Source organism: Pan paniscus, chromosome 19 (assembly GCF_029289425.2).
Source record: "Pan paniscus chromosome 19, NHGRI_mPanPan1-v2.0_pri, whole genome shotgun sequence".
Lineage (NCBI taxonomy): Eukaryota > Metazoa > Chordata > Mammalia > Primates > Hominidae > Pan > Pan paniscus.
In genome coordinates, this window is record NC_073268.2 from 18,574,477 (window position 1) to 18,597,802 (window position 23,326).

The window sequence follows — 23,326 nt, forward strand, 5'->3', positions numbered from 1 at the left end:
GCTGGTCTCCAACTCCTGGGCTCAAGCTAACTAACCTCCTTGGCCTCACAAAGTGCTGGGATGACAGGCATAAACTACCACACCCGGATTTCCTTGTTACTCTAGGAGACATTCTGGAACTTGTACATCAGCCGCTGATTTCATTTTCAGTGCCATCAATTCTGCTTTTTGCTCTGTCCAATGAGGATCTTCCTTCCTTTCTTTTTTCTTTTCTTTTCTTTTTTTTTTTTTTTCCGAGACCGAGTTTTGCTCTTGTTGCCCAGGCTGGAGTGCAATGGCTTGATCTCGGCTCACCGCAACCTCCGCCTCCCGGTTCAAGTGATTCTCCTGCCTCAGCCTCCCAAGTAGCTGGGATTACAAGTTACGGGAATTCTCACAAAAGTACAAGGAGAAATAGTCCTTATGAAGAAGGAAATTATAAAAAGGGAATAGACTGAAATGAACAAACAACAGGATGAACAAAAAAGGAAGCTGACTAATAATTCCTGAGCTTTTAAATCCTTACTGGGGCCAGGCGCAGTGGCTCACGCCCTTAATCCCAGGACTTTGGGAAGCTGAAGCGAGCAGATAGCTTGAGCCCAGGAGTTTGAAACCAGCCTAAGCAACATGGCAAAATCCCATCTCTATTAATTAAAAAAGAAGAAGAAGAAGAGGAGGGGAAGGGAGAAAGGAAGGAAGATCGGCCGGGCGCAGTGGCTCACGCCTGTAATGCCAGGACTTTGGGAGGCCAAGGCAGGTGGATCACCTGAGGTCAGGAGTTTGAGAGGCCTGGCGCAGTGGCTCATGCCTGTAATGCTAGCACTTGGGGAGGCCAAGGTGGGTGGATCACTTGAGGCCAGGAGTTCAAGACCAGCCTGTGCAATATGATGAAACCCCATCTCTACTGAAAATATAAAAATTAACCAGGCATGATGGTGCTCGCCTGTAGTCCCAGCTGCTCAGGAGGCTGAGACAGGAGAATTGCTTAAACTCGGGAGACGGAGTTTACAGTGAGCTCAGGTGGCACCACTGCACTCCAGCCTGGGCAACAGAGCAAGAACCTGTCTCAAAAAATAATAATAACAATAATTGTCTTTAGGATTCTTTGTCAACATTATTTGAGGTATGCGCCGCACATTTTTAAGGGGAAAATATTTTTACTTTTATTATTAAACATTTAAAAAGTTATGGAGAATAATGTAATGAATACCTGCATAAGTATAACCCAGTTTTATCAGATCTTAATATTTTCCCATACTTGTTTCTTTTTCTTCTTCTTCTTCTTTTTTTTTTTTTTTTTTTTTAGTGGTTAAAATATTACAAATATAGCCAGGCACCATGGCTCGGGCCTGTAATCCCAGCACTCTGGGAGGCCGAGGCGGGCAGATCACCTGAGGTCAGGAGTTTGAGACCAGCCTGACCAACATGGAGAAACCCCGTCTCTACTAAAAATACAAAAAATTAGCTGGGTGTGGTGGTGCGTGCCTGTAATCCCAGCTACTCGGGAGGCTGAGGCAGGAGAATCACTTGAACGCAGGGGGTGGATGTTGCAGCGAGCTGAGATCGTGCCATTGCACTCCAGCCTGGGCAACAGAGCAAGACTCCATCTCAAGAAAAAAAAAATTACAAATATAGTTTGTAGTAACCATCCTCCAAATAGCCAGTCCCCAATGGCCCCCACTTTCTGGTATTCACATCCCATGTAGTCTCCCCTACCCTGTAGCAGGGTTGGTCTGGGAGACTGATAGCCTATGGAAGAAGTAATATACACTTCCAAGATTAGGTTACAGAAAGACCAAACTCTTTTTTTTAAAAACATTTTTATTTCCATAGGATATTGGGGAACAGCTGGTGTTTGGTTACATGAGTAAGTTCTTTAGTGGTGATTTGTGAAATTTTTGTGCACCCATCACCCAAGCAATATAGACTGCACCCAATTAATAGTCTTTTATCCCTCACCCCCTTCCCATCCTTTCCCCCTGATTCCCCAAAGTCCACTGTGTCATTCTTATGCCTTTGCATCCTCCTAGCTTAGCTCCCATTTATGAGTGAGAACGTACGATGTTTGGTTTTCCATTCCTGAGTTACTCCATAGACGGGGCACGGTGGCTCATGCCTGTAATCCCAGCACTATGCGAGGCCGAGGTGGGTGGATCACCTGAGGTTGGGAGTTTGCGACCAGCCTGACCAACAGGGAGAAACCCCGTCTCTACTAAAAATACAAAATTAGCCAGGCATGGTGGCGCGTGCCTGTAATCCCAGCTACTTGGGAGGCTGAGGCAGGAGAATCGCTTGAACCCGGGAGGCGGAGGTTGCGGTGAGCCGAGATCCCGCCATTGCACTCCAGCCTGGAGAACAAGAGTGAAACTACGTCTCAAAAAAAAAAAAAAAAAAAAAAAAAAAAAAGAGAATAGAGAGCCATGCAGTCCAAGCGGGATTGTGAGCTGTGGTGTGAGAGGGTGAAGCCAGAGAACAAGGCGGCGCTGGAGGCGTGGGTCAGGGAGACAGGCATCGCCTGGTGCAGGTGAACGGGCAGAGGAAGTATGACGGGCCACCCCCAGGCTGGGTGGGCAGCCCGCCGCCGCCGCCGCCGCCGGCTGGGTCAGAGGTGTTCATCGGGCGGCTGCCTCAGGAAGTGTACGAGCACCAGCTTATGCCGCTGTTCCGGCGCGTGGGCCGCCTCTACGAGTTCCGCCTGATGATGACCTTCAGCGGCCTGAACCGCGGCTTCGCATATGCCCGCTGCAGCTCGCGGCGCGGCGCGCAGGCCGCCATCGCCCGCTGCACAACCACCCGCTGCGGCCGTCCTGCCCGCTGCTCGTGTGCCGCAGCACCGGGAAGTGTGAGCTGAGCGTTGACTGCCTGCCGCCGAATCTGACCCGCACCGCGCTGCTGCTCGCGCTGCAGCCCGCGCTGCAGCCGCTGGGTCCCGGCCTGCAGGAGGCGCGGCTGCTGCCCAGCCCCGGACCGGCGCCCGGGCAGATCGCTCTGCTCAAATTCAGCTCGCACTGGACCGCTGCCATGGCCAAAAAGGCCCTGGAGGAAGGGCAGTCACACCTCTGTGGAGAGCAGGTGGCTGTGGAGTGGCTCAAGCCAGAACTGAAGCAGCAACTTCGCCAGCAACTTGTGGGTCCCTCCTTGCGGTCCCCACAGCCAGAGGGCAGCCAGTTGGCCTTGGCAAGGGACAAGTTAGGGTCCCAAGGGGCTCGGGCTACCCTGCAGTTGCTGTGCCAACGAATGAAGCTGGGCAGCCCTGTGTTCCTCACCAAGTGTTTGGGCATAGGACCTGCTGGCTGGCACCGCTTCTGGTACCAGGTGGTGATTCCTGGGCATCCAGTGCCCTTCAGCGGCCTCATCTGGGTTGTGCTGATCCTAGATGGCCGGGATGGGCATGAGGTGGCCAAGGATGCTGTGTCTGTACGGCTGCTGCAGGCACTCAGTGAATCTGGGGCCAACCTCCTGTGGTCTGCTGGGGCTGAGGCAGGTAGCATGGTTAAACAGTGACTCCATTCTCGCTCCACAGGCAGCGCGAATGCGCATGCAGAGCCTGTGTCAGGCCCCAACCCAGCAGACCTGGGTGGCCACTATCTGACTCCCAAAGGTGGGGAGGGGCATGGGCCCAGGCCCATCAGCCTCCCTGCTGGGACAGGGACCTATGGCACCTGGGGGCAGCTTAGGTTTGGCTTAAGTTGTGGTGATGGGCCTTGCCCTCCCCCTCCCAGCCCAGGGTCCAACCTGACCCAGTTATCTTCCATGGCCATTCCTTGTCCCACCCCCACCCGATCATACCTTCCCCCCTCTGCCACAGCTTAGCATGAATCTTCTTTATTGTCCTGATTTGTCCTGTTTGTTGGTTTTTATTTGTGGGGAAGGGCAGCTGAGCCAAAGGGGTCAGAAATTCTGCCCTTTGCCTCCACCACATGGCATTCTGGTTTTGGTTTCTGTATAGTTTTGGGTCTTTCTATGCTGGTTGTATTTATATTAAACGCCTGGTTAGTAAAAAAAAAAAAAAAAAAAAAAGGCCGGGTGCGGTGGCTCACGCCTGTAATCCCAGCACTTTGGGAGGCTGAGGCGGGTGGATCACGAAGTCAGGAGATCGAGACCATCCTGGCTAACATGGTGAAACCCGGTCTCTACTAAAAATACAAAAAAAAAAAAAAAAAATTAGCCGGGCATGGTGGCAGGCGCCTGTAGTCTCAGCTACTTGGGAGGCTGAGGCAGGAGAATGGTGTGAACCCAGGAGGCAGAGCTTGCAGTGAGCCAAGATTGCGCAACTGCACTCCAGCCTGGGTGACTGAGTGAGACTCTATCTCAAAAAAAAAAAAAAAAACCAAGAATAATAGTCTCCAATCCCATCCAGGTTGCTGCAAATGCCATTAATTCATTCCTTTTTATGACTGAGTAGTATTCCACTGTATATCTATACCACAGTTTCTTTAGCCACTCATTGATTGATGGGCATTTGGGCTGGTTCCACATTTTTACAATTGTGAATAGTGCTACTATAAACGTGTGTGCAAGAATCTTTTTCGGCCAGGCGCGGTGGCTCACGCCTGTAATCCCAGCACTTTGGGAGGCCAAGGCGGGCAGATCACAAGGTCAAGAGATCAAGACCATCCTGGCCAACATGGTGAAACCCCGTCTCTATTAAAAGTACAGAAATTAGCTGGGCATAGTGGCACACGCCTGTAATCCCAGCTACTTGGGAGGCTGAGGCAGGAGAATCACTTGAACCCGGGAGGCAGAGGTTGCAGTGAGCTGGGATCGTGCCGCTGCACTCCAGCCTGGCGACAGAGCGAGACTCCATCTCAAAAAAAAAAAAAGAATCTTTTTATATAATGACTTAGAAAGACTGAACTCTTACCTGGGCTGTGTGTGTTCTCTCTCTCTTTTAGTTCATTCACTCTAGCTATGTGGGGAGGACATTCAGGCAGTCTATGGAGAAGTCCAGGTAGTAAGTCAATGAAGTCTTCAACCAATATTCAGTGAGGAACTACAGCCTGCCAACAACCAGTGAGTGACCTTGAATGCATATTTTCTCCCAATTGAGTCTTCAGATAAGAGTGCAGCCCCAGGCCACTGCTTGACTGAAACATCCCAAGAGAACTGAGCAGAACCACCCAGCTAAGTCCCTCCCAGATTCCTGACCCACAGAAAGTGTGATATAATAAATGTTTTTTGTTTTAAGCTGCTAAATGTTGGGGATAATTTTTTTTTTTTTTTGACATGGGCCTCACTCTGTTGCCTAGGCTGGAGTGCAGTGGTATGATCATGGCTCATTGCAGCCTCAACCTCCAAGGCTCAAGGGATCCTCCCATCTCAGCCTCCCAAGTAGCTGGGATCACAGGTGTGTACCACCACACCTGACTTTGGTGTTTTTTTTTTTTTTTTTAAGTAGAAACAAAGTCTTGCTTTGTTGTCCAGGCTGGTCTGGAACTCCTGGGTTCAAGTAATCCTCCCTCTTCAGGCTCCCAAAGTGCTGGTATTAGAGGCATGAGCCACCATGCCTGGCCCAATTGTTAAATCTTTTTTTAATTTTATTATTTTTTTCTTTTTTGTTCAAAGTGTTTTTTTTTTTTGTTTTTTTTTTGAGACAGAGTCTAACTCTGTTGCCTGGGCTAGAGTGCAGTGGCATGATCTCGGCTCACTGCAACCTCCGCCTCCCAGGTTTAGTTCAAGCAATTCTCCTGCCTCAGCCTCCCGAGTAACTGGGATTACAATCACGTGCCACCACACCCAGCTAATTTTTTGTATTTTTAGTAGAGACAGGGTTTTGCCATGTTGGCCAGTCTGGTCTTGAACTCCTGACCTCAGGTGATCCACCCTCCTCGGCCTCCCAAAGTGCTGGGATTACAGGTGTGAGCCACCATGCCCAGCCTAGTGTTAAATCTTTATAACAACATAAGTACGAGGTTGAGACTTATTACCCTGTTTTACAGATGAGTAACTGAGGCACAGAAAGGTTGAGTTACTTGGCCAAGGTTATACAACTAATAATTACAGGATACCAAAACCGCTAGCTTCTGCCAGTGCTCTTAATATAAGGTTGAAAGAAAAAAGAAGAGAAAAGAGCCAATTAACATAAAACATAGCTGGTAGAAGCTTCCTTCTACAAATGGCCATGAAGTCTAAGTTGATAATCATAGCCGCCTTCTTCCACCACTTCTTCCAATCCCCTTTCGAAGGGTTCTGTGCCTCATAGGGACACTCAATACTTTATTCCATAAGACCTGACTTCTTGGTGGTCTTGTTTTTATTGGGTTGCTCTACTTTTCCATTAACCAGGTCTTAGGGTCAAGAGCCTGCTAAGATGTGTCCCCAGTGAATTTTTGGCTTTCAGACATAGCCTCCTTCCTTTACTAAGTAACAGAGCCATTTTCCTCTTGCTAATCATAGGTAAAGAGGCTAGTTCGGTGATGGTTTTAGTTAGCTCAGGCTGCTATTACATACTGGGTGGCTTAAACAACAGACATTGATTTCTCACAGTTCTGGAGGCTGGGAAGTCCCATATCAGGGTGATAGCACGATTGGGTGCTGGCAAGGGCTCTTTTCCTGGCTTGCAGATGGCTGCCTTCTTGCCATATCTTCACTTGGTGGACAAAGAGAAGAAAGGCTCTCTGGTCTCTTCTTTTTTTTTTTTCTTTTTGTTTTGAGACAGAGACTCTCAGATGCTCTCTCTGTCCAGGCTGGAGGCTGGAGTGCAATGACATGATCTGGGCTCACTGCAACCTCCACCTCCCGGGTTCAAGCGATTCTCCCACCTCAGCCTCCCAAGTAGCTGGGATTACAGACTTGCGCCACCACGCCCAGCTAATTTTTGTATTTTTAGTAGAGATGGCTTTTCACCATATTGCCCAGGCTGGTCTCAAACACCTGATCTCAAGTGATCCACCCACCTTGGCCTCCCAAAGTGCTGAGATTTCAGGGGTGAGTCACTAGGCAGACCACCTGGTCTTTTCTTTTAAGACACTCATCCCATCGTGGGGCACTGTAAGCCTAATTACGTCCCAAAGGCCCCACCTTCTAATACCATCACATGGAGGTGAGGGCTTCAACATAAGAATTTGGGGGCCGAGGCCGGGCGCGGTGGCTCACGCCTGTAATCCCAGCACTTTGGGAGGCTGAGGCGGGCAGATCACGAGGTCAGGAGATCGAGACCATCGTGGCTAACACGGTGAAACCCCGTGTCCACTAAAAATACAAAAAATTAGCCAGGCGTGGTGGAGGGCGCCTGTAGTCCCAGCTACTTGGGAGGCTGAGGCAGGAGAATGGCGTGAACCCGGGAAGCGGAGCTTGCAGTGAGCCAAGATCATGCCACTGCACTCCAGCCTGGGTGACAGAGCGAGACTCCGTCTCAAACAAACAAACAAACAAAAAAACAATTTGGGGGCCGGGCGCAGTGGCTCATGCCTGTAATCCCAGCACTTTGGGAGGCTGAGGTCAGCAGATCACCTGAGGTCGGGAGTTTGAGACCAGCCTGACCAACATGGAGAAACCCCATCTCTACTAAAAATACAAAATTAGCCGGGTGTGGTGGCATATGCCTGTAATCCCAGCTAACTCAGGAGGCTGAGGCAGGAGAATCACTTGAACCTGGGAGGTGGAGGTTGCAGTGAGCAGAGATCGCGCCACTGCACTCTAGCCTGGGCAACAAGAGCAAAACTCCATCTCAAAAAAAAAAAAAAGAATTTGGGGAGGATGCAAACACTTAGCCCATAATAGTAGCCGCCTTCCATCCTTATTGATTCAGCAGCATGAGGAACTTTAAATGGCCAGCTTCGGCTGGGCAAGGTGGCTCATGCTTGTAATCCAAGCACATTGGGAGGCCGAGGAAGGAAGATCACTTGAGCCCAGGAGTTCCAGAGCACTCTTGGGCAGCATACTTGCCCATAGTGTAAAAATTAGCTGGGCAGGGCTGGGCTTGATGGCTCACACCTATAATCCCAGCACTTTGGGAGGCCGAGGTGGGTGGATCACCTGAAGTCAGGAGTTTGAGACCAGCCTGGCCAACATGGTGAAACCCCACCTCTACTAAAAATACAAAAATTAGCTGGGCATAGTGGCGTGTGCCTATAATCCCAGCTACTTGGGAGGCTAAGGCAGGAGAATCGCTTGAACCCAGGAGGCAGAGGTTGCAGTGAGCTGAGATCGCACCACTGCACTCCAGCCTGGGTGACAGAGATTCTGTCAGAAAACAAAACAAAACAAAACAAAGCAAACAGGCGCGGTGGCTTATGTCTGCAATCCCAGCGCTTTGGGAGGCTGAGGCAGGCGGATCACAAGGTCAGGAGTTGAGACCAGCCTGGCCAACATGGTGAAACCCCGCCTCTACTAAAAAAAAAAAAATTGCCAGGCGCGGTGGCACATGCCTGTAATCCCAGCTACTCCGGAGGCTGAGACAGGAGAATCACTTCAACCCAGGAGGTGGAGGTTGCAGTGAGCCAAGACCGCGCCACTGCACTCTAGCCTGGGCAACAAAATGAGACTGCGTCTCAAAAAAAAAAAGAAAAAAAAAATTAGCTGGGCAAGGTGGCATGCGACTGTAGTACCAGCTACTCAGGAGGCTAAGGTAGGAGGATCTCTTGAGCCTGGGAGCCTGGGAAACAAGAGTGAGATTCTGTCTCTAAATAAATAAATAAATAAATAGATAGATAAATAAATAAATAAATACAATAAATGGCTAGCCTCGGCTTCCAGTTGAATAAAACCATAATAGTATTTCCTGATCTACACATTTCTTCCTTTGGCACTAGGACCTCTGGACCCACTGAGTCCCGGGTCCCTGGCAAGGAAAGCAAAAATTCTTCATGTGAATTATTAGGGGCCACAGTGGGAAGAGCCACTCCCATCTCCTCTCCTCGGTTCCTGGACTCATTCTAGCATGGTCTAAGTCTAGGAACGGCAGTGCTAGCAGAAGTCCCGCAGGCAAGGGAGGCAAATCTACACCCAGAACACGGGTCTGTCGTTGTGAGGATGAGGCACTGTCCTTACACCCCAGTCTGGTCCTACAAAAAAGGATGGCCTCTCAGGGTGCGACCTTCACCTTGGAGCAGCGCTCTCTGCTGGCCGCCTCTAAGATCTGTGGCCACTTGCATCCCCCTTCTAATCTTCCCCTACCTCTGTTGGTTCAAATCATCTCTCAGTTTATTAATCCTTGGAAAGAATTACATAGCGGTTATTCACAGCTTGTAAAGTACAATAGAAAGGTTCCTTTCAAATGGTAGAGTTGCACTAAAGAGGAAATTGGGTTTATAAGAAAATGGAGGCAAAGAACTTAAGTTTTAAGAAAAAGCACTTCAAAACAGAAGGGCAAATGGAAAAGGGGGATATAAAACAAACCAATAAAAATACCATCTGAGGATGTTACTGTCCAAAAGTAAAGAATAAGATGCATCACTAAGCCCTTTGCACTCGTGTTGACCTCGTAAGTAAAAATTATTACTTAGAATAATAATAAGTGGTGCACACTACATTCCCTGTCCCTCTTCTAGACTTTTTTTTTTTTTGTAGAAGAATCAGAAAACAATTTACTAACCTCCCTGTTTGATATTAAAAACTCAATAGGAAGGTTTTTAATATTTTCTGTCAGTACAAGTTGAACTTGATTGTGTCAACTGAAACCCTAGAGGTTTGTGTATCAGTAGAATGCAAGAACATTGTTAAAGTTGCTTACAATCTTTTTTGTTTTCCTTTCCATTCCATTGTATCAATTTTTTGAGTAACTTTCAAATGGCTAGAAAATGGTCTTTTTGCTTTGCCCTTTTATAGCTGAAATAACCAGCTCCATTCTTTTCATGAGTAGTAAGTTGATATATTTATTTATCAGGTATCTTTCAGTTGTCACTAAATACTGTAGTTTTCTTGTGTTGTATGGAAATTATAGTTCAATTATTCTAATGTGATGGAGTGCAACAAGTCATTGTAGAACTTTTCACCTGTTAATGTTGAAGTTATACCTCTGAACTTCTGCTGTGGATATCAAGGAAATAATAAAGCGAAAACCCTAAGACATTTGAAAAAAAAAAAAAACCCAGCCTGGGAAATATGATGAAAACCCATCTCTACAAAAAATACAAAAATTAGCCGGGCATGGTGGCACACGCCTGTATTTCCAGCTACTTGGGAGGCTGAGGCGGGAGAATCACTTAAGCCCAGGAAGTGGAGGTTGCAGTGAACTGAGATTATGCCACTGCACTCCAACGTGGGTGACAGAGCAAGATCCTGTCTGAAAAAAAAAATCAATGAATCAAAGAATGGTGACCCTAGTAAATACCTGATACTTTATTTATTTGCCTCAATGAAAATAAAAAAGAGAATTTTATGCAAAAATTTCAGACAACTGAATTTTGCCAAATGATTCCATTTACTAAGGATTCCATCGTTGGTTCTAATGTAGTATATATTCCCTGTGGAGGAAATGGATTTCTCCAAATAACTGGATCCATAGTCATGTAATGCTAGTGGGGACAATCACCCCAGCTTAGATACCATCAAATGAATTCCAACATATGTGGGCTCTCCCATTATTTGTCTTCTCACCTGCCAGCCTGCCTCTCTTGGCAATGCTAGGATTCCAGAATCAGGCCCTAAGCTCAGCAAGGGCCTCCATGAGGGCCATATTACACCCTAAGATTCCCAGATGTCTATTTGGAACCACCTTTGACTTACTCCCTTATTTTGCCCCTGAAACTGCATGGGGACAAAGAAGAAATCATAAAAACAGGGATAATGGATATGGCCCTAAGTATTTTAATGTGGCCTATCAATAGTGTCGTCATACCATCCCTGTTTACCAAGCCTTTATGGCAATTTCTTCACCTTGATACTGTTGACATTTTCGGCTGGTCATCATTTTTTTTATGGGGGAACTGTCCTGTGTGTTTTAAGACGTTAAGCAGGCCGGGTGAGGTGGCTCACACCTGTAATCCCAGCACTTTGGGAGGCTGAGGCGGGCTGATCACCTAAGGTTGGGAGTTTGAGACCAGCCTGACCAACATGGAGAAACCCCATCTCTACTAAAAATACAAAATTAGCCAGGCGTGATGGTGCATGCCCATAATCCCAGCTACTCGGGAGGCTGAGGCAGGAGAATCGCTTGAACCCGGCAGACAGAGGTTGCAGTGAGGCGAGAGTGTGCCATTTCACTCCAGCCTGGGCAACAAGAGCAAAACTGTGTCTCAAAAAAAAAAAAAAAAAAAAAAAAGATGTTAAGCAGCGTCCTTGACCTCTGCCCAGATATTGCCAAATGTCACTTGGGGAGCAAAATTGGCCCAGTTGAGAACCACGGGACTAAAGTAAGCAGAATTATCAGGATAAAACAGACAATTCACCTCTATCATACCAGAGTTTTTTGTTTGTTTTTTGAGACAGGGTCTTGCTCTGTCACCCAGGCAGGAGTGTGGTAGTGTGATCATAGCTCACTGCAGCCTCAAACTCCTGGGCTCTCAGGAGGCTGAGAAGCAGTGAGTCACAATTGTGCCACTACAATCCAGCCTTGGCAACAGAGGGAGAACCTTTCTCAAACAAACAAGAGGAAGAAGAGGAAGAGGAAGGAGAGGAAGAGGAGGAAGAGGAAGAGAAAGAGAAGGAAGAGGAAGAGGAGAAAGGGGAAGGCAAGAGAAGGACAAGGAGAAGGAGAAGAAGACGACTCTGGGGCTCAAGCCATCCTCCTGCCTGAGCCTCCCAAAGTACTGGGATTACAGGTGTGTCACCGAGCGTATTAGTCAGGGTTCTCTAGAGGGACAGAATTAATGGAATACATACAGGAGTTTATTAAGTATTAACTCACAGGATCACAAGGTCCCACAATAGGCCGTCTGCAGGCTGAGGAGCAAGGAGAGCCAGTCTGAGTTCCAAAACTGAAGAACTTGGAGTCCGATGTTGGAGGGTAGGAAGCATCCAGCACGGGAGAAAGATGTTGGCTGGGAGGCTAAGCCAGTCTCTCACATTTTTCTGCCTGCTTATATTCTAGCCTTGCTGGCAGCTGATTAGCTTGTGCCCACCCAGATTAAGGGTGGGTCTGCCTTTCTCAGCCCGCTGACTCAAAGGTTAATCTCCTTTGGGAACACCCTCACCGACACACCCAAGATCAATACTTTGTATCCTTCAATCCAATCAAGTTGACACTCAGTATTAACCATCACACTGAGCCTGGCCAAAGCTGGACTAATTGTAAGCTTTTGTCTGGAACCGTGATTTGGGAGCCAGTGGCCCGAGGACGATGAAAACTATCAGAGGTGGCTGGGCACAGTGGTTCATGCCTGTAATCCCAGCACTTTGGGAGGCGGAGGTGGATGGATCACTTGAGGTCAGGAGTTTGAGACCAACCTGGCCAACATGGCAAAACCAGTCTCTACTAAATATACAAAAACTGGCCAGGCATGGTGGCTCACGCCTGTAATCCCAGCACTTTGGGAGGCCGAGGCAAGTGGATCGCCTGGGGTCAGGAGTTTGAGACGAACATGTTGAAACCCCATCTCTATTAAAAATATAAAGAACTAGTCGGGCATGGTGGCAGGCTCCTGTAGTCCCAGTTACTCGGGAGGCTGAGGCAGGAGAATTGCTTGAACCCGGGAGGTGGAGGTTGCAGTGAGCCGAGATCATGCCACTCCACTCCAGCCTGGGCAACAGAGCAAGACTCCATCTCAAAAACAAACAATCAGAGGCGCTGACTGCAGTGACAGCCATCCGGCTCTGACAGTTCCTGTGCTTCCAGCTTCTTGCTATTTCAGGGGCTCTGGTCTTGATTCTTGCAGGTTCCCAAACCTGGTCCTACAGCTCCCTACCTCCTGTCTCTTTAGAGGTTTAGTGGGCGCCCCCTCCCCTGTATCTTTCTAGTGAGTTTTAATGTGCTTTGCTTAGGTAGGGCTGGTTTGTTTCCATTGTTGGCAACAAGAAGGAATTGGTCAAGGAGTCTAAGAAGTTGTCTGGAGAACCAAGAAAAAGATTTCCTGGAAGCATAGAAAGAGTGCGTTTCCGGAAGAAAGATTCATCAAGAATTTCAAACATCAGGGCCAAGTCAAGCAGGACAAGAACTGAAAGGTGCTCCTCAAATTTGCCTATGAAGAGGCCACTGCTGGGGAGGAGTGTGTCAGGCGGCAGTGGAGGGAGGACAGCAAGTGTAAAGGAGACTCTGCAACCTCCACCTCCCAGCTTCAAGCACTTCTCGTGCCTCAGCCTCCTGAGTAGCTGAGATTACAGGCGTGTGCCACCACACCTGGCTAATTTGTGTATTTTTAGTAGAGATGGGGTTTCCACACAACTGGAATACTACTGAGCAATAAAAAGGAGTGAACAGTTGTCCCTCGGCGTCTGCAGGGGATTGGCTCCAGGACCCCCTGCCGACACCAAAGTCCACAGATGCTGAAGTCTTTTCTATGAAATGACATAATGTTTGTATATAGCCTCAGGTATGCTTTAAATACCTAATACAGTGTAAATGGTATGTAAATAATTATACTGTATTTTAAATTTTCTACTGTTTTTATTGTCTTACAGTCATTTTATATATTTCATTTTTTTCAAGTATTCTCCATCCATGTTTAGTTGAATCCATGGATGAGGAACCTGCAGATATGGAGGGCCAGCTGTAGTGATGGGTGCAGCAACATGGATGGCAGCATAATTTCAAAAAATAATATGTAAGTGAGGCCAGGTGAGGTGGCTCACACCTGTAATCCTAGCACTTTGGGAAGCCAAGGCAGGCGGATCACTTGAGGTCAGGACTTCGAAACCAGCCTGGCCAACATGGTGAAACCTCGTCTCTACTAAAAATACAAAAATTAGCCAGGCGTGGTGGCATGTGCCTGTAATCCCAGCTACTCAGGAGGCTGAGGCAGGAGAATCACTTGAACCTGGGAGGTGGAGGTTGCAGTGAGTCTAGGTCATGCTGCTGCACTGCAGCCTGGGCAACAGTGAGACTCCATCTCAAAAAAGAAAAAATTATGCTAAGTGAAAGAAGTCAAATACAAGAGGCTACATGCTATATGATTTCATTTATAAGATATTCTGGAAAAGGCAAAACTATAGGAAATCAGATTAGTAGCTAACAGGGTGACGGTGGGAGGAGGTGATTGACTACAAAGGGACACGAGGGACCTTTTTGAGGCGACAGAAATGCTTTATACTGGGAATGTGGTGGTGGTTATGTAACTATACATTTGTCAAAACTCATCAAATTGTACACTTAAAAAGGGTGAATGTTAGTATATGAAAATTATATCTCAATAAACCTGACTTAAGAAAATAATAAAACAAACCTAAAAACGCAACGAGGTGAAAATAAGTCTAAGAAAAAAATAACTTACAGTTTTTCCAGTTCAACGGTCATCATGAGAATGTTCTTAAGTGTTGTAAGTGGGACTTGCGTTGTTCCCACGTCTCTGAAGAAGAAAGCCGAAACAGTCATGATATGAACCCCAATAAAAAATTCTGTACTTAAAAAGATAATTCAAGGACATGTGATTACTTCAATTTTGGCTTCCCTATAAAACAAGCCAGTTCAACAGTTTATTTGCCGCAAAATTCCAGAGAGCTCTTATTAAAGAAATTAAAGTTGATTTGCATCATCAAATTGATATTCAAGAGTAGGTCTTATACTGTTTTTTTGTTTTTGTTTTTGTTTTTTTACCATTATCTTACTTCTCATTTTCATATTGCATTCACCCATCTTGATTATTTACTCTTTTATTCCTTTTTAGAATAATGAACACCTTTTCCCCTGTGCTTTCTTGGTTAAGTAATATTCCTCCATGTGTCTACATGTTCCAAATCTATATGGGTTCTTCAACACTGTTCTCTTTCCCCTGCTGGCTATCTTTACCATTACACATCCTTTCCTTTGCCAATAATGTTTTTCAATAACTCAGTTAAAATTTAAATTATGACATTTTAGCCTAAATGCAAAATACTTAATCTTTGATGAAAAATTTAAACAGAGTATAAATCATCTCATGACTCCCAAGAGTACTATAGTACTTACAGATATTTTAATGCCAGTAATTTAAAGAGATACGGATCTTCAACAGTTGTCAGAGGATTGTGATGGAGAATTCTGAAAAATGCAGTGGAATTAAAATAACCTGCATTTTCAATGTGTGAAACTGCATAAGAAGTTTACATTCATTTTTTGGTTGGAACTTGTGGGTAAAAAAAAAGATCATTTTCTGTTTTTACCTAATAAATCAACATTAGACTCCGTAAAGCATTATTCCTTTGGGAACTACCTAGATCTCTAGGAGATAAAGTAGAGGAGAGAAAGAGGGGAAAAAAATAGGGAAAAAAAAGTGGATAGCAAAGAAAAAAGATGCCACAGAACTTTTCAGGTCAAAAACCCTAGAAGTGACTATGTTGGTAGGAAGCCCTGATTCTGTAGGAAACACTATTTCTAGTGTCCTCCATAATTCAAGTTGCTCATCTTCTTGTTTTGTTTTGTTTTGAGACAGAGTCTTGCTCTGTAGCCCAGGCTGGAGAGCAATGGCGACATCTCGTCTCACTGCAAACTCCGCCTCCCAGGTTCAAGCGATTCTCCTGCCTCAGCCTCCTGAGTAGCTGGGATTACAGGTGCCTGCCACCACACCTAGCTAATTTTTGTATTTTTAGTAGAGACAGGGTTTCGCGATGTTGGCCAGGCTGGTCTCGAACTCCTGACCTCAGGATATCCACCTGCCTCGGCCTCCCAAAGTGTTGGGATTATAGGTGTGAGCCACTGAATCTGACCGCTTGCCTTTTATCTTTATAAAGTTATTAAAATTTATGATTTAATTTGCAAAGTTAAGAAAAAAAATAGGACCAATTCTTTTGCTTTATAGCCAAAGAAAAAGGGATAAATCTAAGAGGAGGAACTGGTCAAAACCATACTCCCATCACATACTCCCACTTGTCTTCTTGTATGACATCATAGCCTTTGTTACATTGCATGTAATCACCTGTCTACTTATCAGTCTCCTGGACTATCAGCTCCCTGAGGGCAGAGACCACATCTTATTGTCATTGTCATCCCTGTGCCTGGCATTACGTCTGAAATTTACTAGACATTTAATAAACGTTTATTGAATAAACAAATGACATTTTATTTGTATGCCAATAAAATGAATAAATTCTTTTTGATGCACATTTTTATTCCAAAATGCTGGAATCGATTTTCTTTTTAATTCTTTAAAGTCAACAAGGAAAAAAAAAGAAACAGGAAGAAATAAAAGAAAACCTGCCTTTAGGTTAACCCAAGAATCATCACCATACTTTTGCAGAAATTATAAAAATAATAATTATTACAGTGAGTATCTATTGGGCTGCTAGGTATTTGTGATCAGCATTTCACATTTAATCCTCACAATGCCTTATGGGCTAGATATTATTATTGCCCTATTTTATAAATGAGGAAACTGAGGCACAGAGAGGTTACATAACTTGTCCTACATCACCAAGCTATTAAGAAGCAAAGCTGTAATTTGAAGTCATGTGTTTTAATCTGTATGAAGAAAAAGGGTTTGCTTTAACCTTATGGTTTTTTAATTTTTATTTTATTTCTCTTTCCTTCTTTCTTTCTATTTCCCTCCCTCCCTCCTTCTTTCCCTTTCTTCCTCCCTTCCCTCCCTCCCTCTCTTCCTTCCTTCCTGCCTCCCTCCCCACCTCCCTTTTCTTTTCTTTTCTTTTCTTTTCTTTTTTTTTGACAGGAAATGGCACTTTAATAGTTGGGGCCAGGGTGACAGGACCAAGATGGGGCTAGCCTGTGTCAGTCAGGAAGCCTCCCTCTCCTGCTGGGATAGGGCCTTGCGGCAGCTCCTCCTCCCCGCTGAGGTCCTAGGCCTGCCACAGGCTAGCATGCCAGTGAGGTCGGTGGCAGGAGCCACCCAGAAGCCCCGCAGATGACAGAGCTGAGAACAGGGACTTCACTTCCACGTGTTGCCATTTCCTCACTGGAAAGTCCTTGGGAGGTGGCTGGGCTCAGCCTGAGCTCAGGGCTCTTCGGTGGGTGTTGGGACAGGGGCAGGGCGGGCACTTGCAGGTGGCACAGGCTTCATCAAGGCAGGACATGGGCTTCATCAAGGCAGGAGCCAGAGCACCCGAGCCCTGGCAGAGGAGGTATGGCCCAGGATGGGGCAGGGCCGTGTGCTCCTGGAACGGACATCCTTCTCTGCCAGAGACCTGCTCCCCAAGCCCTGTCCCTCCCAATCCCCAGGCAGCCCACTCTGCCCTCCATAGATGAATCTAATCCCATATATTACAATAAACTGCATTTGCCTCTCCCCATTGCCCCACCCTCCCCTACCCTGAGCCAGCGGCCCCCACTTCCTCATCCCCTGGCGGTGGCAGGTGCCCCTCCTCAAGCAGTGCCACATCCTGTCAGCAGCCAGCTGTCCTGGCACTGGCCTGAGGGCCGGGGGACGCAGAGGGCGGGGCTGCGCGGCTACTCCAGGTAGATATCTTCTGTGGGGCAGGTGTACTCCACAAACTGCTTGTGAAACTGCTGGAATGCTCTCCCCACGGACTCTGCCAGGGCTTTGGTGGAGTCTTCAGACACAAAGACGTGGCAGGCAAATCGGTGGTCGGCGAGGTGCTTGGTGATGAACCCAAAGTACTTGTTGTTCTTTGGATGATATCCGCGGAAAGAGATGTTTTTTAACTGGAAAAAGTGGCTACATTTATTCCCCTTGGCCTCCTGGGAGTCATCGGCCTTGACACCTATCTTCACACCCCGCACGCTGATCTCCAGGACACAGCTGGAGGGCGGGTTAAAGTGCACGGTTAGCCGGCGGGTGGTGGCAATCTTTTGCATAGCGGCAGAGAGGACGACATTGCCCTTGTGATAGGGAACCTGGACTGAGCCCAGGAACTTCCCCCGGAACTGGTCCACCCAGTCACTGTTTTTAGCCAGGGCTGCCATGCGTTCGGGCTCCTTGGTGACCTCGATGGCGTAATAGGCAGTAAAGATGCCCCGGGCACCAGTGCGCATGTTGTAGGCCTCGTACCAGTAGTCTTCAGCCTGGAGCTCCACTAGCAGAGGGTCATCCACTTCCAGCTCAAGTTCGTCTTCGTGTCGAGGCACAAACCTGAATATGGTCCGGTGGGTCTGCTCCTGCTCCTCCCCGTTGATGATGCAGGAGAACAGCCCGAAGGACTCGGCACTGGAGGAGCGGGAGCGGCCACTCATGAAGATGTTCAGAAACTTCTTGGAGAAATGGACGTCGGGTTCGTCAGGCGTGGAGTCCTTGGAGAGGCAGGCAGGAGGCTGGGGCCGGGAGGCCTCCTCATATTCCTCTCCGATGGCTGACTCATAGGGCGAGGAGACGGAGGCACAGTTGTCGTAGACGATGGCCGAGTCACTCTCGTCACCGTAGTCTCCGAAGCACGGCCGCAGGCTCACCAGCTCCAGCTGCGCGTGCTCATCTACCAGCAGCGTGGGCTGTTGGTGGAGGTCCCTCGATCTGTGGTGGGGGCGGGGCTGCTCTGGGGGGGCAGCTCATCGCTCAGGCAAATGTGTTCATGCGGTGGTGTCTGCTCCCCTGTCTTCAGGGGTGAGGATGATCGAGACACCCGATCCTGCCAACTGTACTTTTTGCCCAGAGAATTATTATTCAGTGTGTCCTGAGACAACTGCACCTGCGGAAAGAGGTTGAGCGTGGTGGGCCGCTTGGGCCGGTACGTGTCCCCGCTGCCCGGGCCCTGGCTCTGGCCTTGGCTCTGGCCCTGGCCGCGGGACGCCGGCTCCTGGCCGGACTCGGCCTTGGGCGGCCCCGCTCCCGGCCGCCGGGCCGCGCGCTCCTCCTCGTCCTCCTCGTCGTCCTCGGCCCCGGGAGTGTCCCCCGTCGCGTCGATCAGGTCCATCTGCAGCATCTCGGCCTGCAACCGGCTCCCCGCGCCGCCGCCGCCCGCAGAGCCCTCCCTTTTCTTTTCGTCTTTTCTTTTCTTCTTTCTTTCTTTATTCTCTTCATGTCCCTTCCTCCCTCCTTCTTTCCCTTTCTTCCATCCTTCCCTCCCTCCCTCCTTCCTCCCTCCTTTTCTTCTTTCTTTCTTTCCTTCCTTCTTCTTTCTTTTCTTCCTCTCCCTCCCTTTCCTTCCTTCCCTCCCCTTCCTTCTTTCTCTCTCTTTTTCTCTCTCTTTTCTGTCTTTCTCTCTTTTCGCCTTCCTTCCTTTTTTCCTTCCTTCTCTCCCTCCCTCCTCTTTCTCTCTCTCGCAAAAAAAGAGTAAGCAGACATGATATCAATATATTCATTTACCTCAAGGACTGAGAATAATGAATTTAGTTCATGCAACTATGATTCTTCTTGTCATTTATTCAAGAAACTTTGAGATTCATTCCCATTATAGCTAAACACTCTTGACACTGGGAATATAAAGATAAATAACTCACAGTCCCCACCCTCAAAGGTTTATAATAGAGTAGGAGAAGGGAAACAGTAAACAAAAGTTTGAAGTGTGATATAGTGAAATATATATATTTGGTCTTTGACCTCATTTCCTCGTATACACTTAGAATCTCCAAAGTGATATCTTCTTGTATGCAAACAAATTGACTGGTAGCTTCAGGATGGGGGCTGGCAGCAAAAGACCAAAGCAGGATTAGAGGGTTGGGACTTTTCTTCCCCACCCCCCAACCTCCCAGGAGGTGAGAGGAGCTGAAGATTAAGCTCAGGGACAGAAAAAGCTGTCCTTGAAAATTCAAGGCCTTGAAAATGCAGAATTAAGTTTGAATATGAAAGGGAATAATAGACCCAGTGCTTTGGGAGGCTGAAGCAGGAGGAACCTTTGAAACCAGGAGTTCAAGACCAGCCTGGGCAAGGTAGGGATGCCCTGTCTCTACAAAAAAAATAGAAAAATTAGCTGGGCATGGTGGCATATGCCTTTAATCCCAGCTACTTGAGAGGCTAAGGTGGGAGAATCATCTGAGCCCAGGGAGGTTGAGGCTGCAGGGAGCCATGATTGCACCATTGCACTCCAGCCTGGGTGACAGACCCAGCACTTTCGGAGGCCAAGGCGGGTAGAACGCAAGGTCAGGAGTTCAAGACCAGCCTGGCCAAGATGGTGAAACCCCATCTCTACTAAAAATACAAAAACTAGCCAGGCGTGGTGGCAGGCGCCTGTAATCCCAGCTACTTGGGAGGCTGAGGCAGAGAATTGCTTGAACCCGGGAGGCAGAGGTTGCAGTGAGCCAAGATCATGCTGCTGCACTCCAGCCTGGGCGACAGAGTGAGACGTCGTCTGAAAAAAAAAAAAAAAAAAAGAATAGATTTCCTGTGACCAATTTCGATATTATTTATTTTTAGCCAAACTTATTGACCCAGAATGACCAGTTTAGATAAATCGTGGTCCTGGGATGGAACGCAAAAAAGTGGAATTTTATTAGAAAAGGAGAAGGGGAATGGCTATTGAACATTGATGTTGTGTTCAATATAGTGAGGGTTTTTTATTTTGTTCTTTGAGACAGGGTCTCAGGGTCTTGCTCTGTCTCCCAGGCTGGAGTGCAGTGCAGTGGCATGATCATAACACTGTAGCCTTGAACTCTTCAGGCTCAAGTGACCTTCCCACCTCAGCCTCCTGAGTAGCCAGGACTACAGGCATGCACTGCCACACCTGGCTCATTTTTCAATTTTTGGTAGAGATACGATCTCATTATGTTGACCCGGCTTGTCTCAAACTCCTGGGCTCAAGCAATCCTCCGACCTTAGCCTCCCAATGCACTGGGATTACAGGCACAAGCCACTACACCTGGCCTGAACTTTCTTATTCTAAGGATTTGCAGAGTTTCTGTTTAAGCCATTATCTTCAAATAATGGTTTTAATTTCTTTTTAATCCTTATGTAAAATACCTTATTTCTTTCTTTCTTTTTTTTTTTTTAGATGGAATTTCACTCTTGTTGCCCAGGCTGGAGTGCAATGGTACGATCTTGGCTCACCACAACCTCCACCTCCCAGGTTCAAGCGATTCTCCTGCCTCAGCCTCCCGAGTAGCTGAGATTACAGGTATGTGCCACCACGACCTGCTAATATTGTATTTTTAGTGGAGGTGGGGTTTCTCCATGTTGGTCAGGCTGGTCGCAAACTCCCAACCTCAGGTGATCCATCCATCTTGGCCTCCCAAATTGCTGGGATTACAGGCATGAGCCATCGTGCCCAGCCCTATTATTCTTTTTTAAATTTTTTTTAAAATTGAGATGGGATTTTGCCATGTTACCTAGGCTGGTATCAAACTCCTGGGCTCAAGCAATCCTGCCACCTCTTTCTCCCGAAGTGTGGGATTACAGGTGTGAGCCAGCATGCTCGGCTCTTTATTTTATTTTATTTTATTTTTTGAGAGAGAGTCTTGCTCTGTCACCCAGGCTGGAGTGCAGTGGTGTGATCTCGGCTCACTGCAACCTCCACCTCCCAGGTTCAAGTGATTCTCCTGCCTCCCTCTCAAATACCTGGGATTACAGGTGCCCACCACCACGCCTGGCTAATTTTTGTAGTTTTAATAGAGATGTGGTTTCATCATGTTGGCCAGGCTGGTCTTGAACTGCTGACCTCAAGTGATCTGCCCACCTTTGCCTCCCAACGTGCTGGGAGGGCGTGAGCCACGGTGCCCAGCCTTTTATTTTTTATTTTTATTTTTAATCTGTCTTGATTTTGCTTCCTTCCTAAACAGTTTTGGCTTCGTGATCACGTAAACCAAGAGTCACAAACTGAAATGCCATCAAGGGGCCAAGCAGGTAACAAAATTCAAGTCATACAGGCTCAATGTCTTAGTCACCCCAGGCTACAACAGAATATCATAGACTGGGTAGCCTAATAATACAGATCATTTTCTCATGGTTCTAGAGGCTAGAAAGTCCAAGATCGAGATTCCCAAAGGGTTAAGTTTCTGGTGTTGATGCAGGGCAGGTAAGCCACAAAACTGGGGGTTAGACTGAGAGGGTTCTTGGCTTCACCCAGGAAATAATTCAAGGGCAAACCGAAGGTGTTAGAGGCCAACTTTTTTTTTTTTTTTCGGGACAGGGTCTCACTCTGTCACCCAGGCTGGAGTGCAGTGGCTAACTGCAGACTCTGCCTCCTGGGTTCAAGTGATTCTCCCGCCTCAACCTCCTGAGTAGCTGGGAGTGCAGGTGTGCGCCAAAACAACCAACTAATTTTTTGTATTTTTAGTAGAGATGGGGTTTCACCATGTTGACCAGGCTGGTCTCAAACTCCTGGCCTCAAATGATCCACCCGCCTCAGCCTCCTAGAGTGCTGGGATTACAGGCATTACCCACTGCACCTGGCCTAGATGCCAACTTTTATTGAAGCAGTGGCCTATAGCAATAGCAGAGGGACTGCTCCTTGCAGAGCAGGGCTACCCTGTAGGTAGTGTGACCAGAGTAGCAGCTCAGGGCAGTTCTGCAGTCATATTTACATTGACCTTTAATTACATGCAAATTAAGGGGCAGACTATACAGACGTTTCTAGAAAAAGGCTGATAACTTCTGGGTTGTCAAGTTGTTGCCATTGAAAGGGGTGGTAGGCTGAGCACAGTGGCTCATGCCTGTAATTCCAGCACTTTGGGAGGCCAAGGCAGGTGGATCATGAGGTCAAAAGTTCAAGACCAGCCTGGCCAAGATGGTGAAACACTGTCTCTACTAAAAATATGAAAATCAGTTTGGCGCGGTGGCAGGCACCTGTAATCCCAGCTACTCGGGAGGCTGAGGCAGGAGAATCGCTTGAACCCGGGGGGTGGAGCTTGCAGTGAGCCAAGACTGTGCCACTGCACTCCAGCCTGGGCGACAGAGTGAGACTCCGTCTCAAAAAAAAGGCGGTGGGGTGGTAACTCTGGGTTCTGCCATGGAAATGGTAAGCTGACATGGCGCACTGGTGAGCGTGTCTTATGGAAAGCTGCCTTCACCCTGTCCCTGTTTCAGCTAGTCATCAATTTGGTCTGGTGTCCAAGCCCCATCTCTGGAGTCCAGTTCCACCTCCTACCTCAGCGTGGGCTTTATTACCTGGCTTGCCTTCTTGAAGTGGCCTCATGTGGCAGAGAGAAAGCTAGGGAGCTCTCTGGGTTCTCGTCTCATAAAGACACTAATTCTATTAGATCAGGGCCCAGCTTTATGACCTCATTTGACCTTAATTACTTCCCATAAATCCCTTTTTTTTTTTTTGAGACAGAGTCTTACTCTGTCACCCTGGCTGGAGTGCAGTGGCATGATCTCGACTCACTGCAACCTCTGCCTCCCAGGTTCAAGCAATTCTCCTTCCTCAGCCTCCTGAGTAGCTAGGACTACAGGTGCACACCACCATGCCTGGCTAATTTTCGTTTTTTTTTTTTTTGAGATGGAGTCTTGCTCTGTCGCCCAGGCTGGAGTGCAGTGGTGTGATCTCGGCTCACTGCAACCTCTGT

At 47.5% G+C, this 23,326-nt stretch overlaps 1 protein-coding gene and 1 pseudogene across 1 annotated transcript; one reads left to right on the forward strand and one right to left on the reverse strand.

The window, feature by feature from the left end:
- Positions 1 to 1,832: 1,832 nt before the first annotated feature.
- LOC129394424 (dead end protein homolog 1-like) lies at positions 1,833 to 9,990 on the forward strand (annotated as a pseudogene).
- Positions 9,991 to 16,638: 6,648 nt separating this feature from the next.
- Positions 16,639 to 22,204, reverse strand: LOC100985578 (C-Jun-amino-terminal kinase-interacting protein 1-like). The gene is given in 2 exon segments (XM_034941619.4): positions 16,639 to 18,375; positions 18,378 to 22,204. Coding segments are annotated over 2 exon segments (1,425 nt in total). The 5' UTR covers positions 18,814 to 22,204; the 3' UTR covers positions 16,639 to 17,386.
- Between the last annotated feature and the right edge of the window lie 1,122 nt (positions 22,205 to 23,326).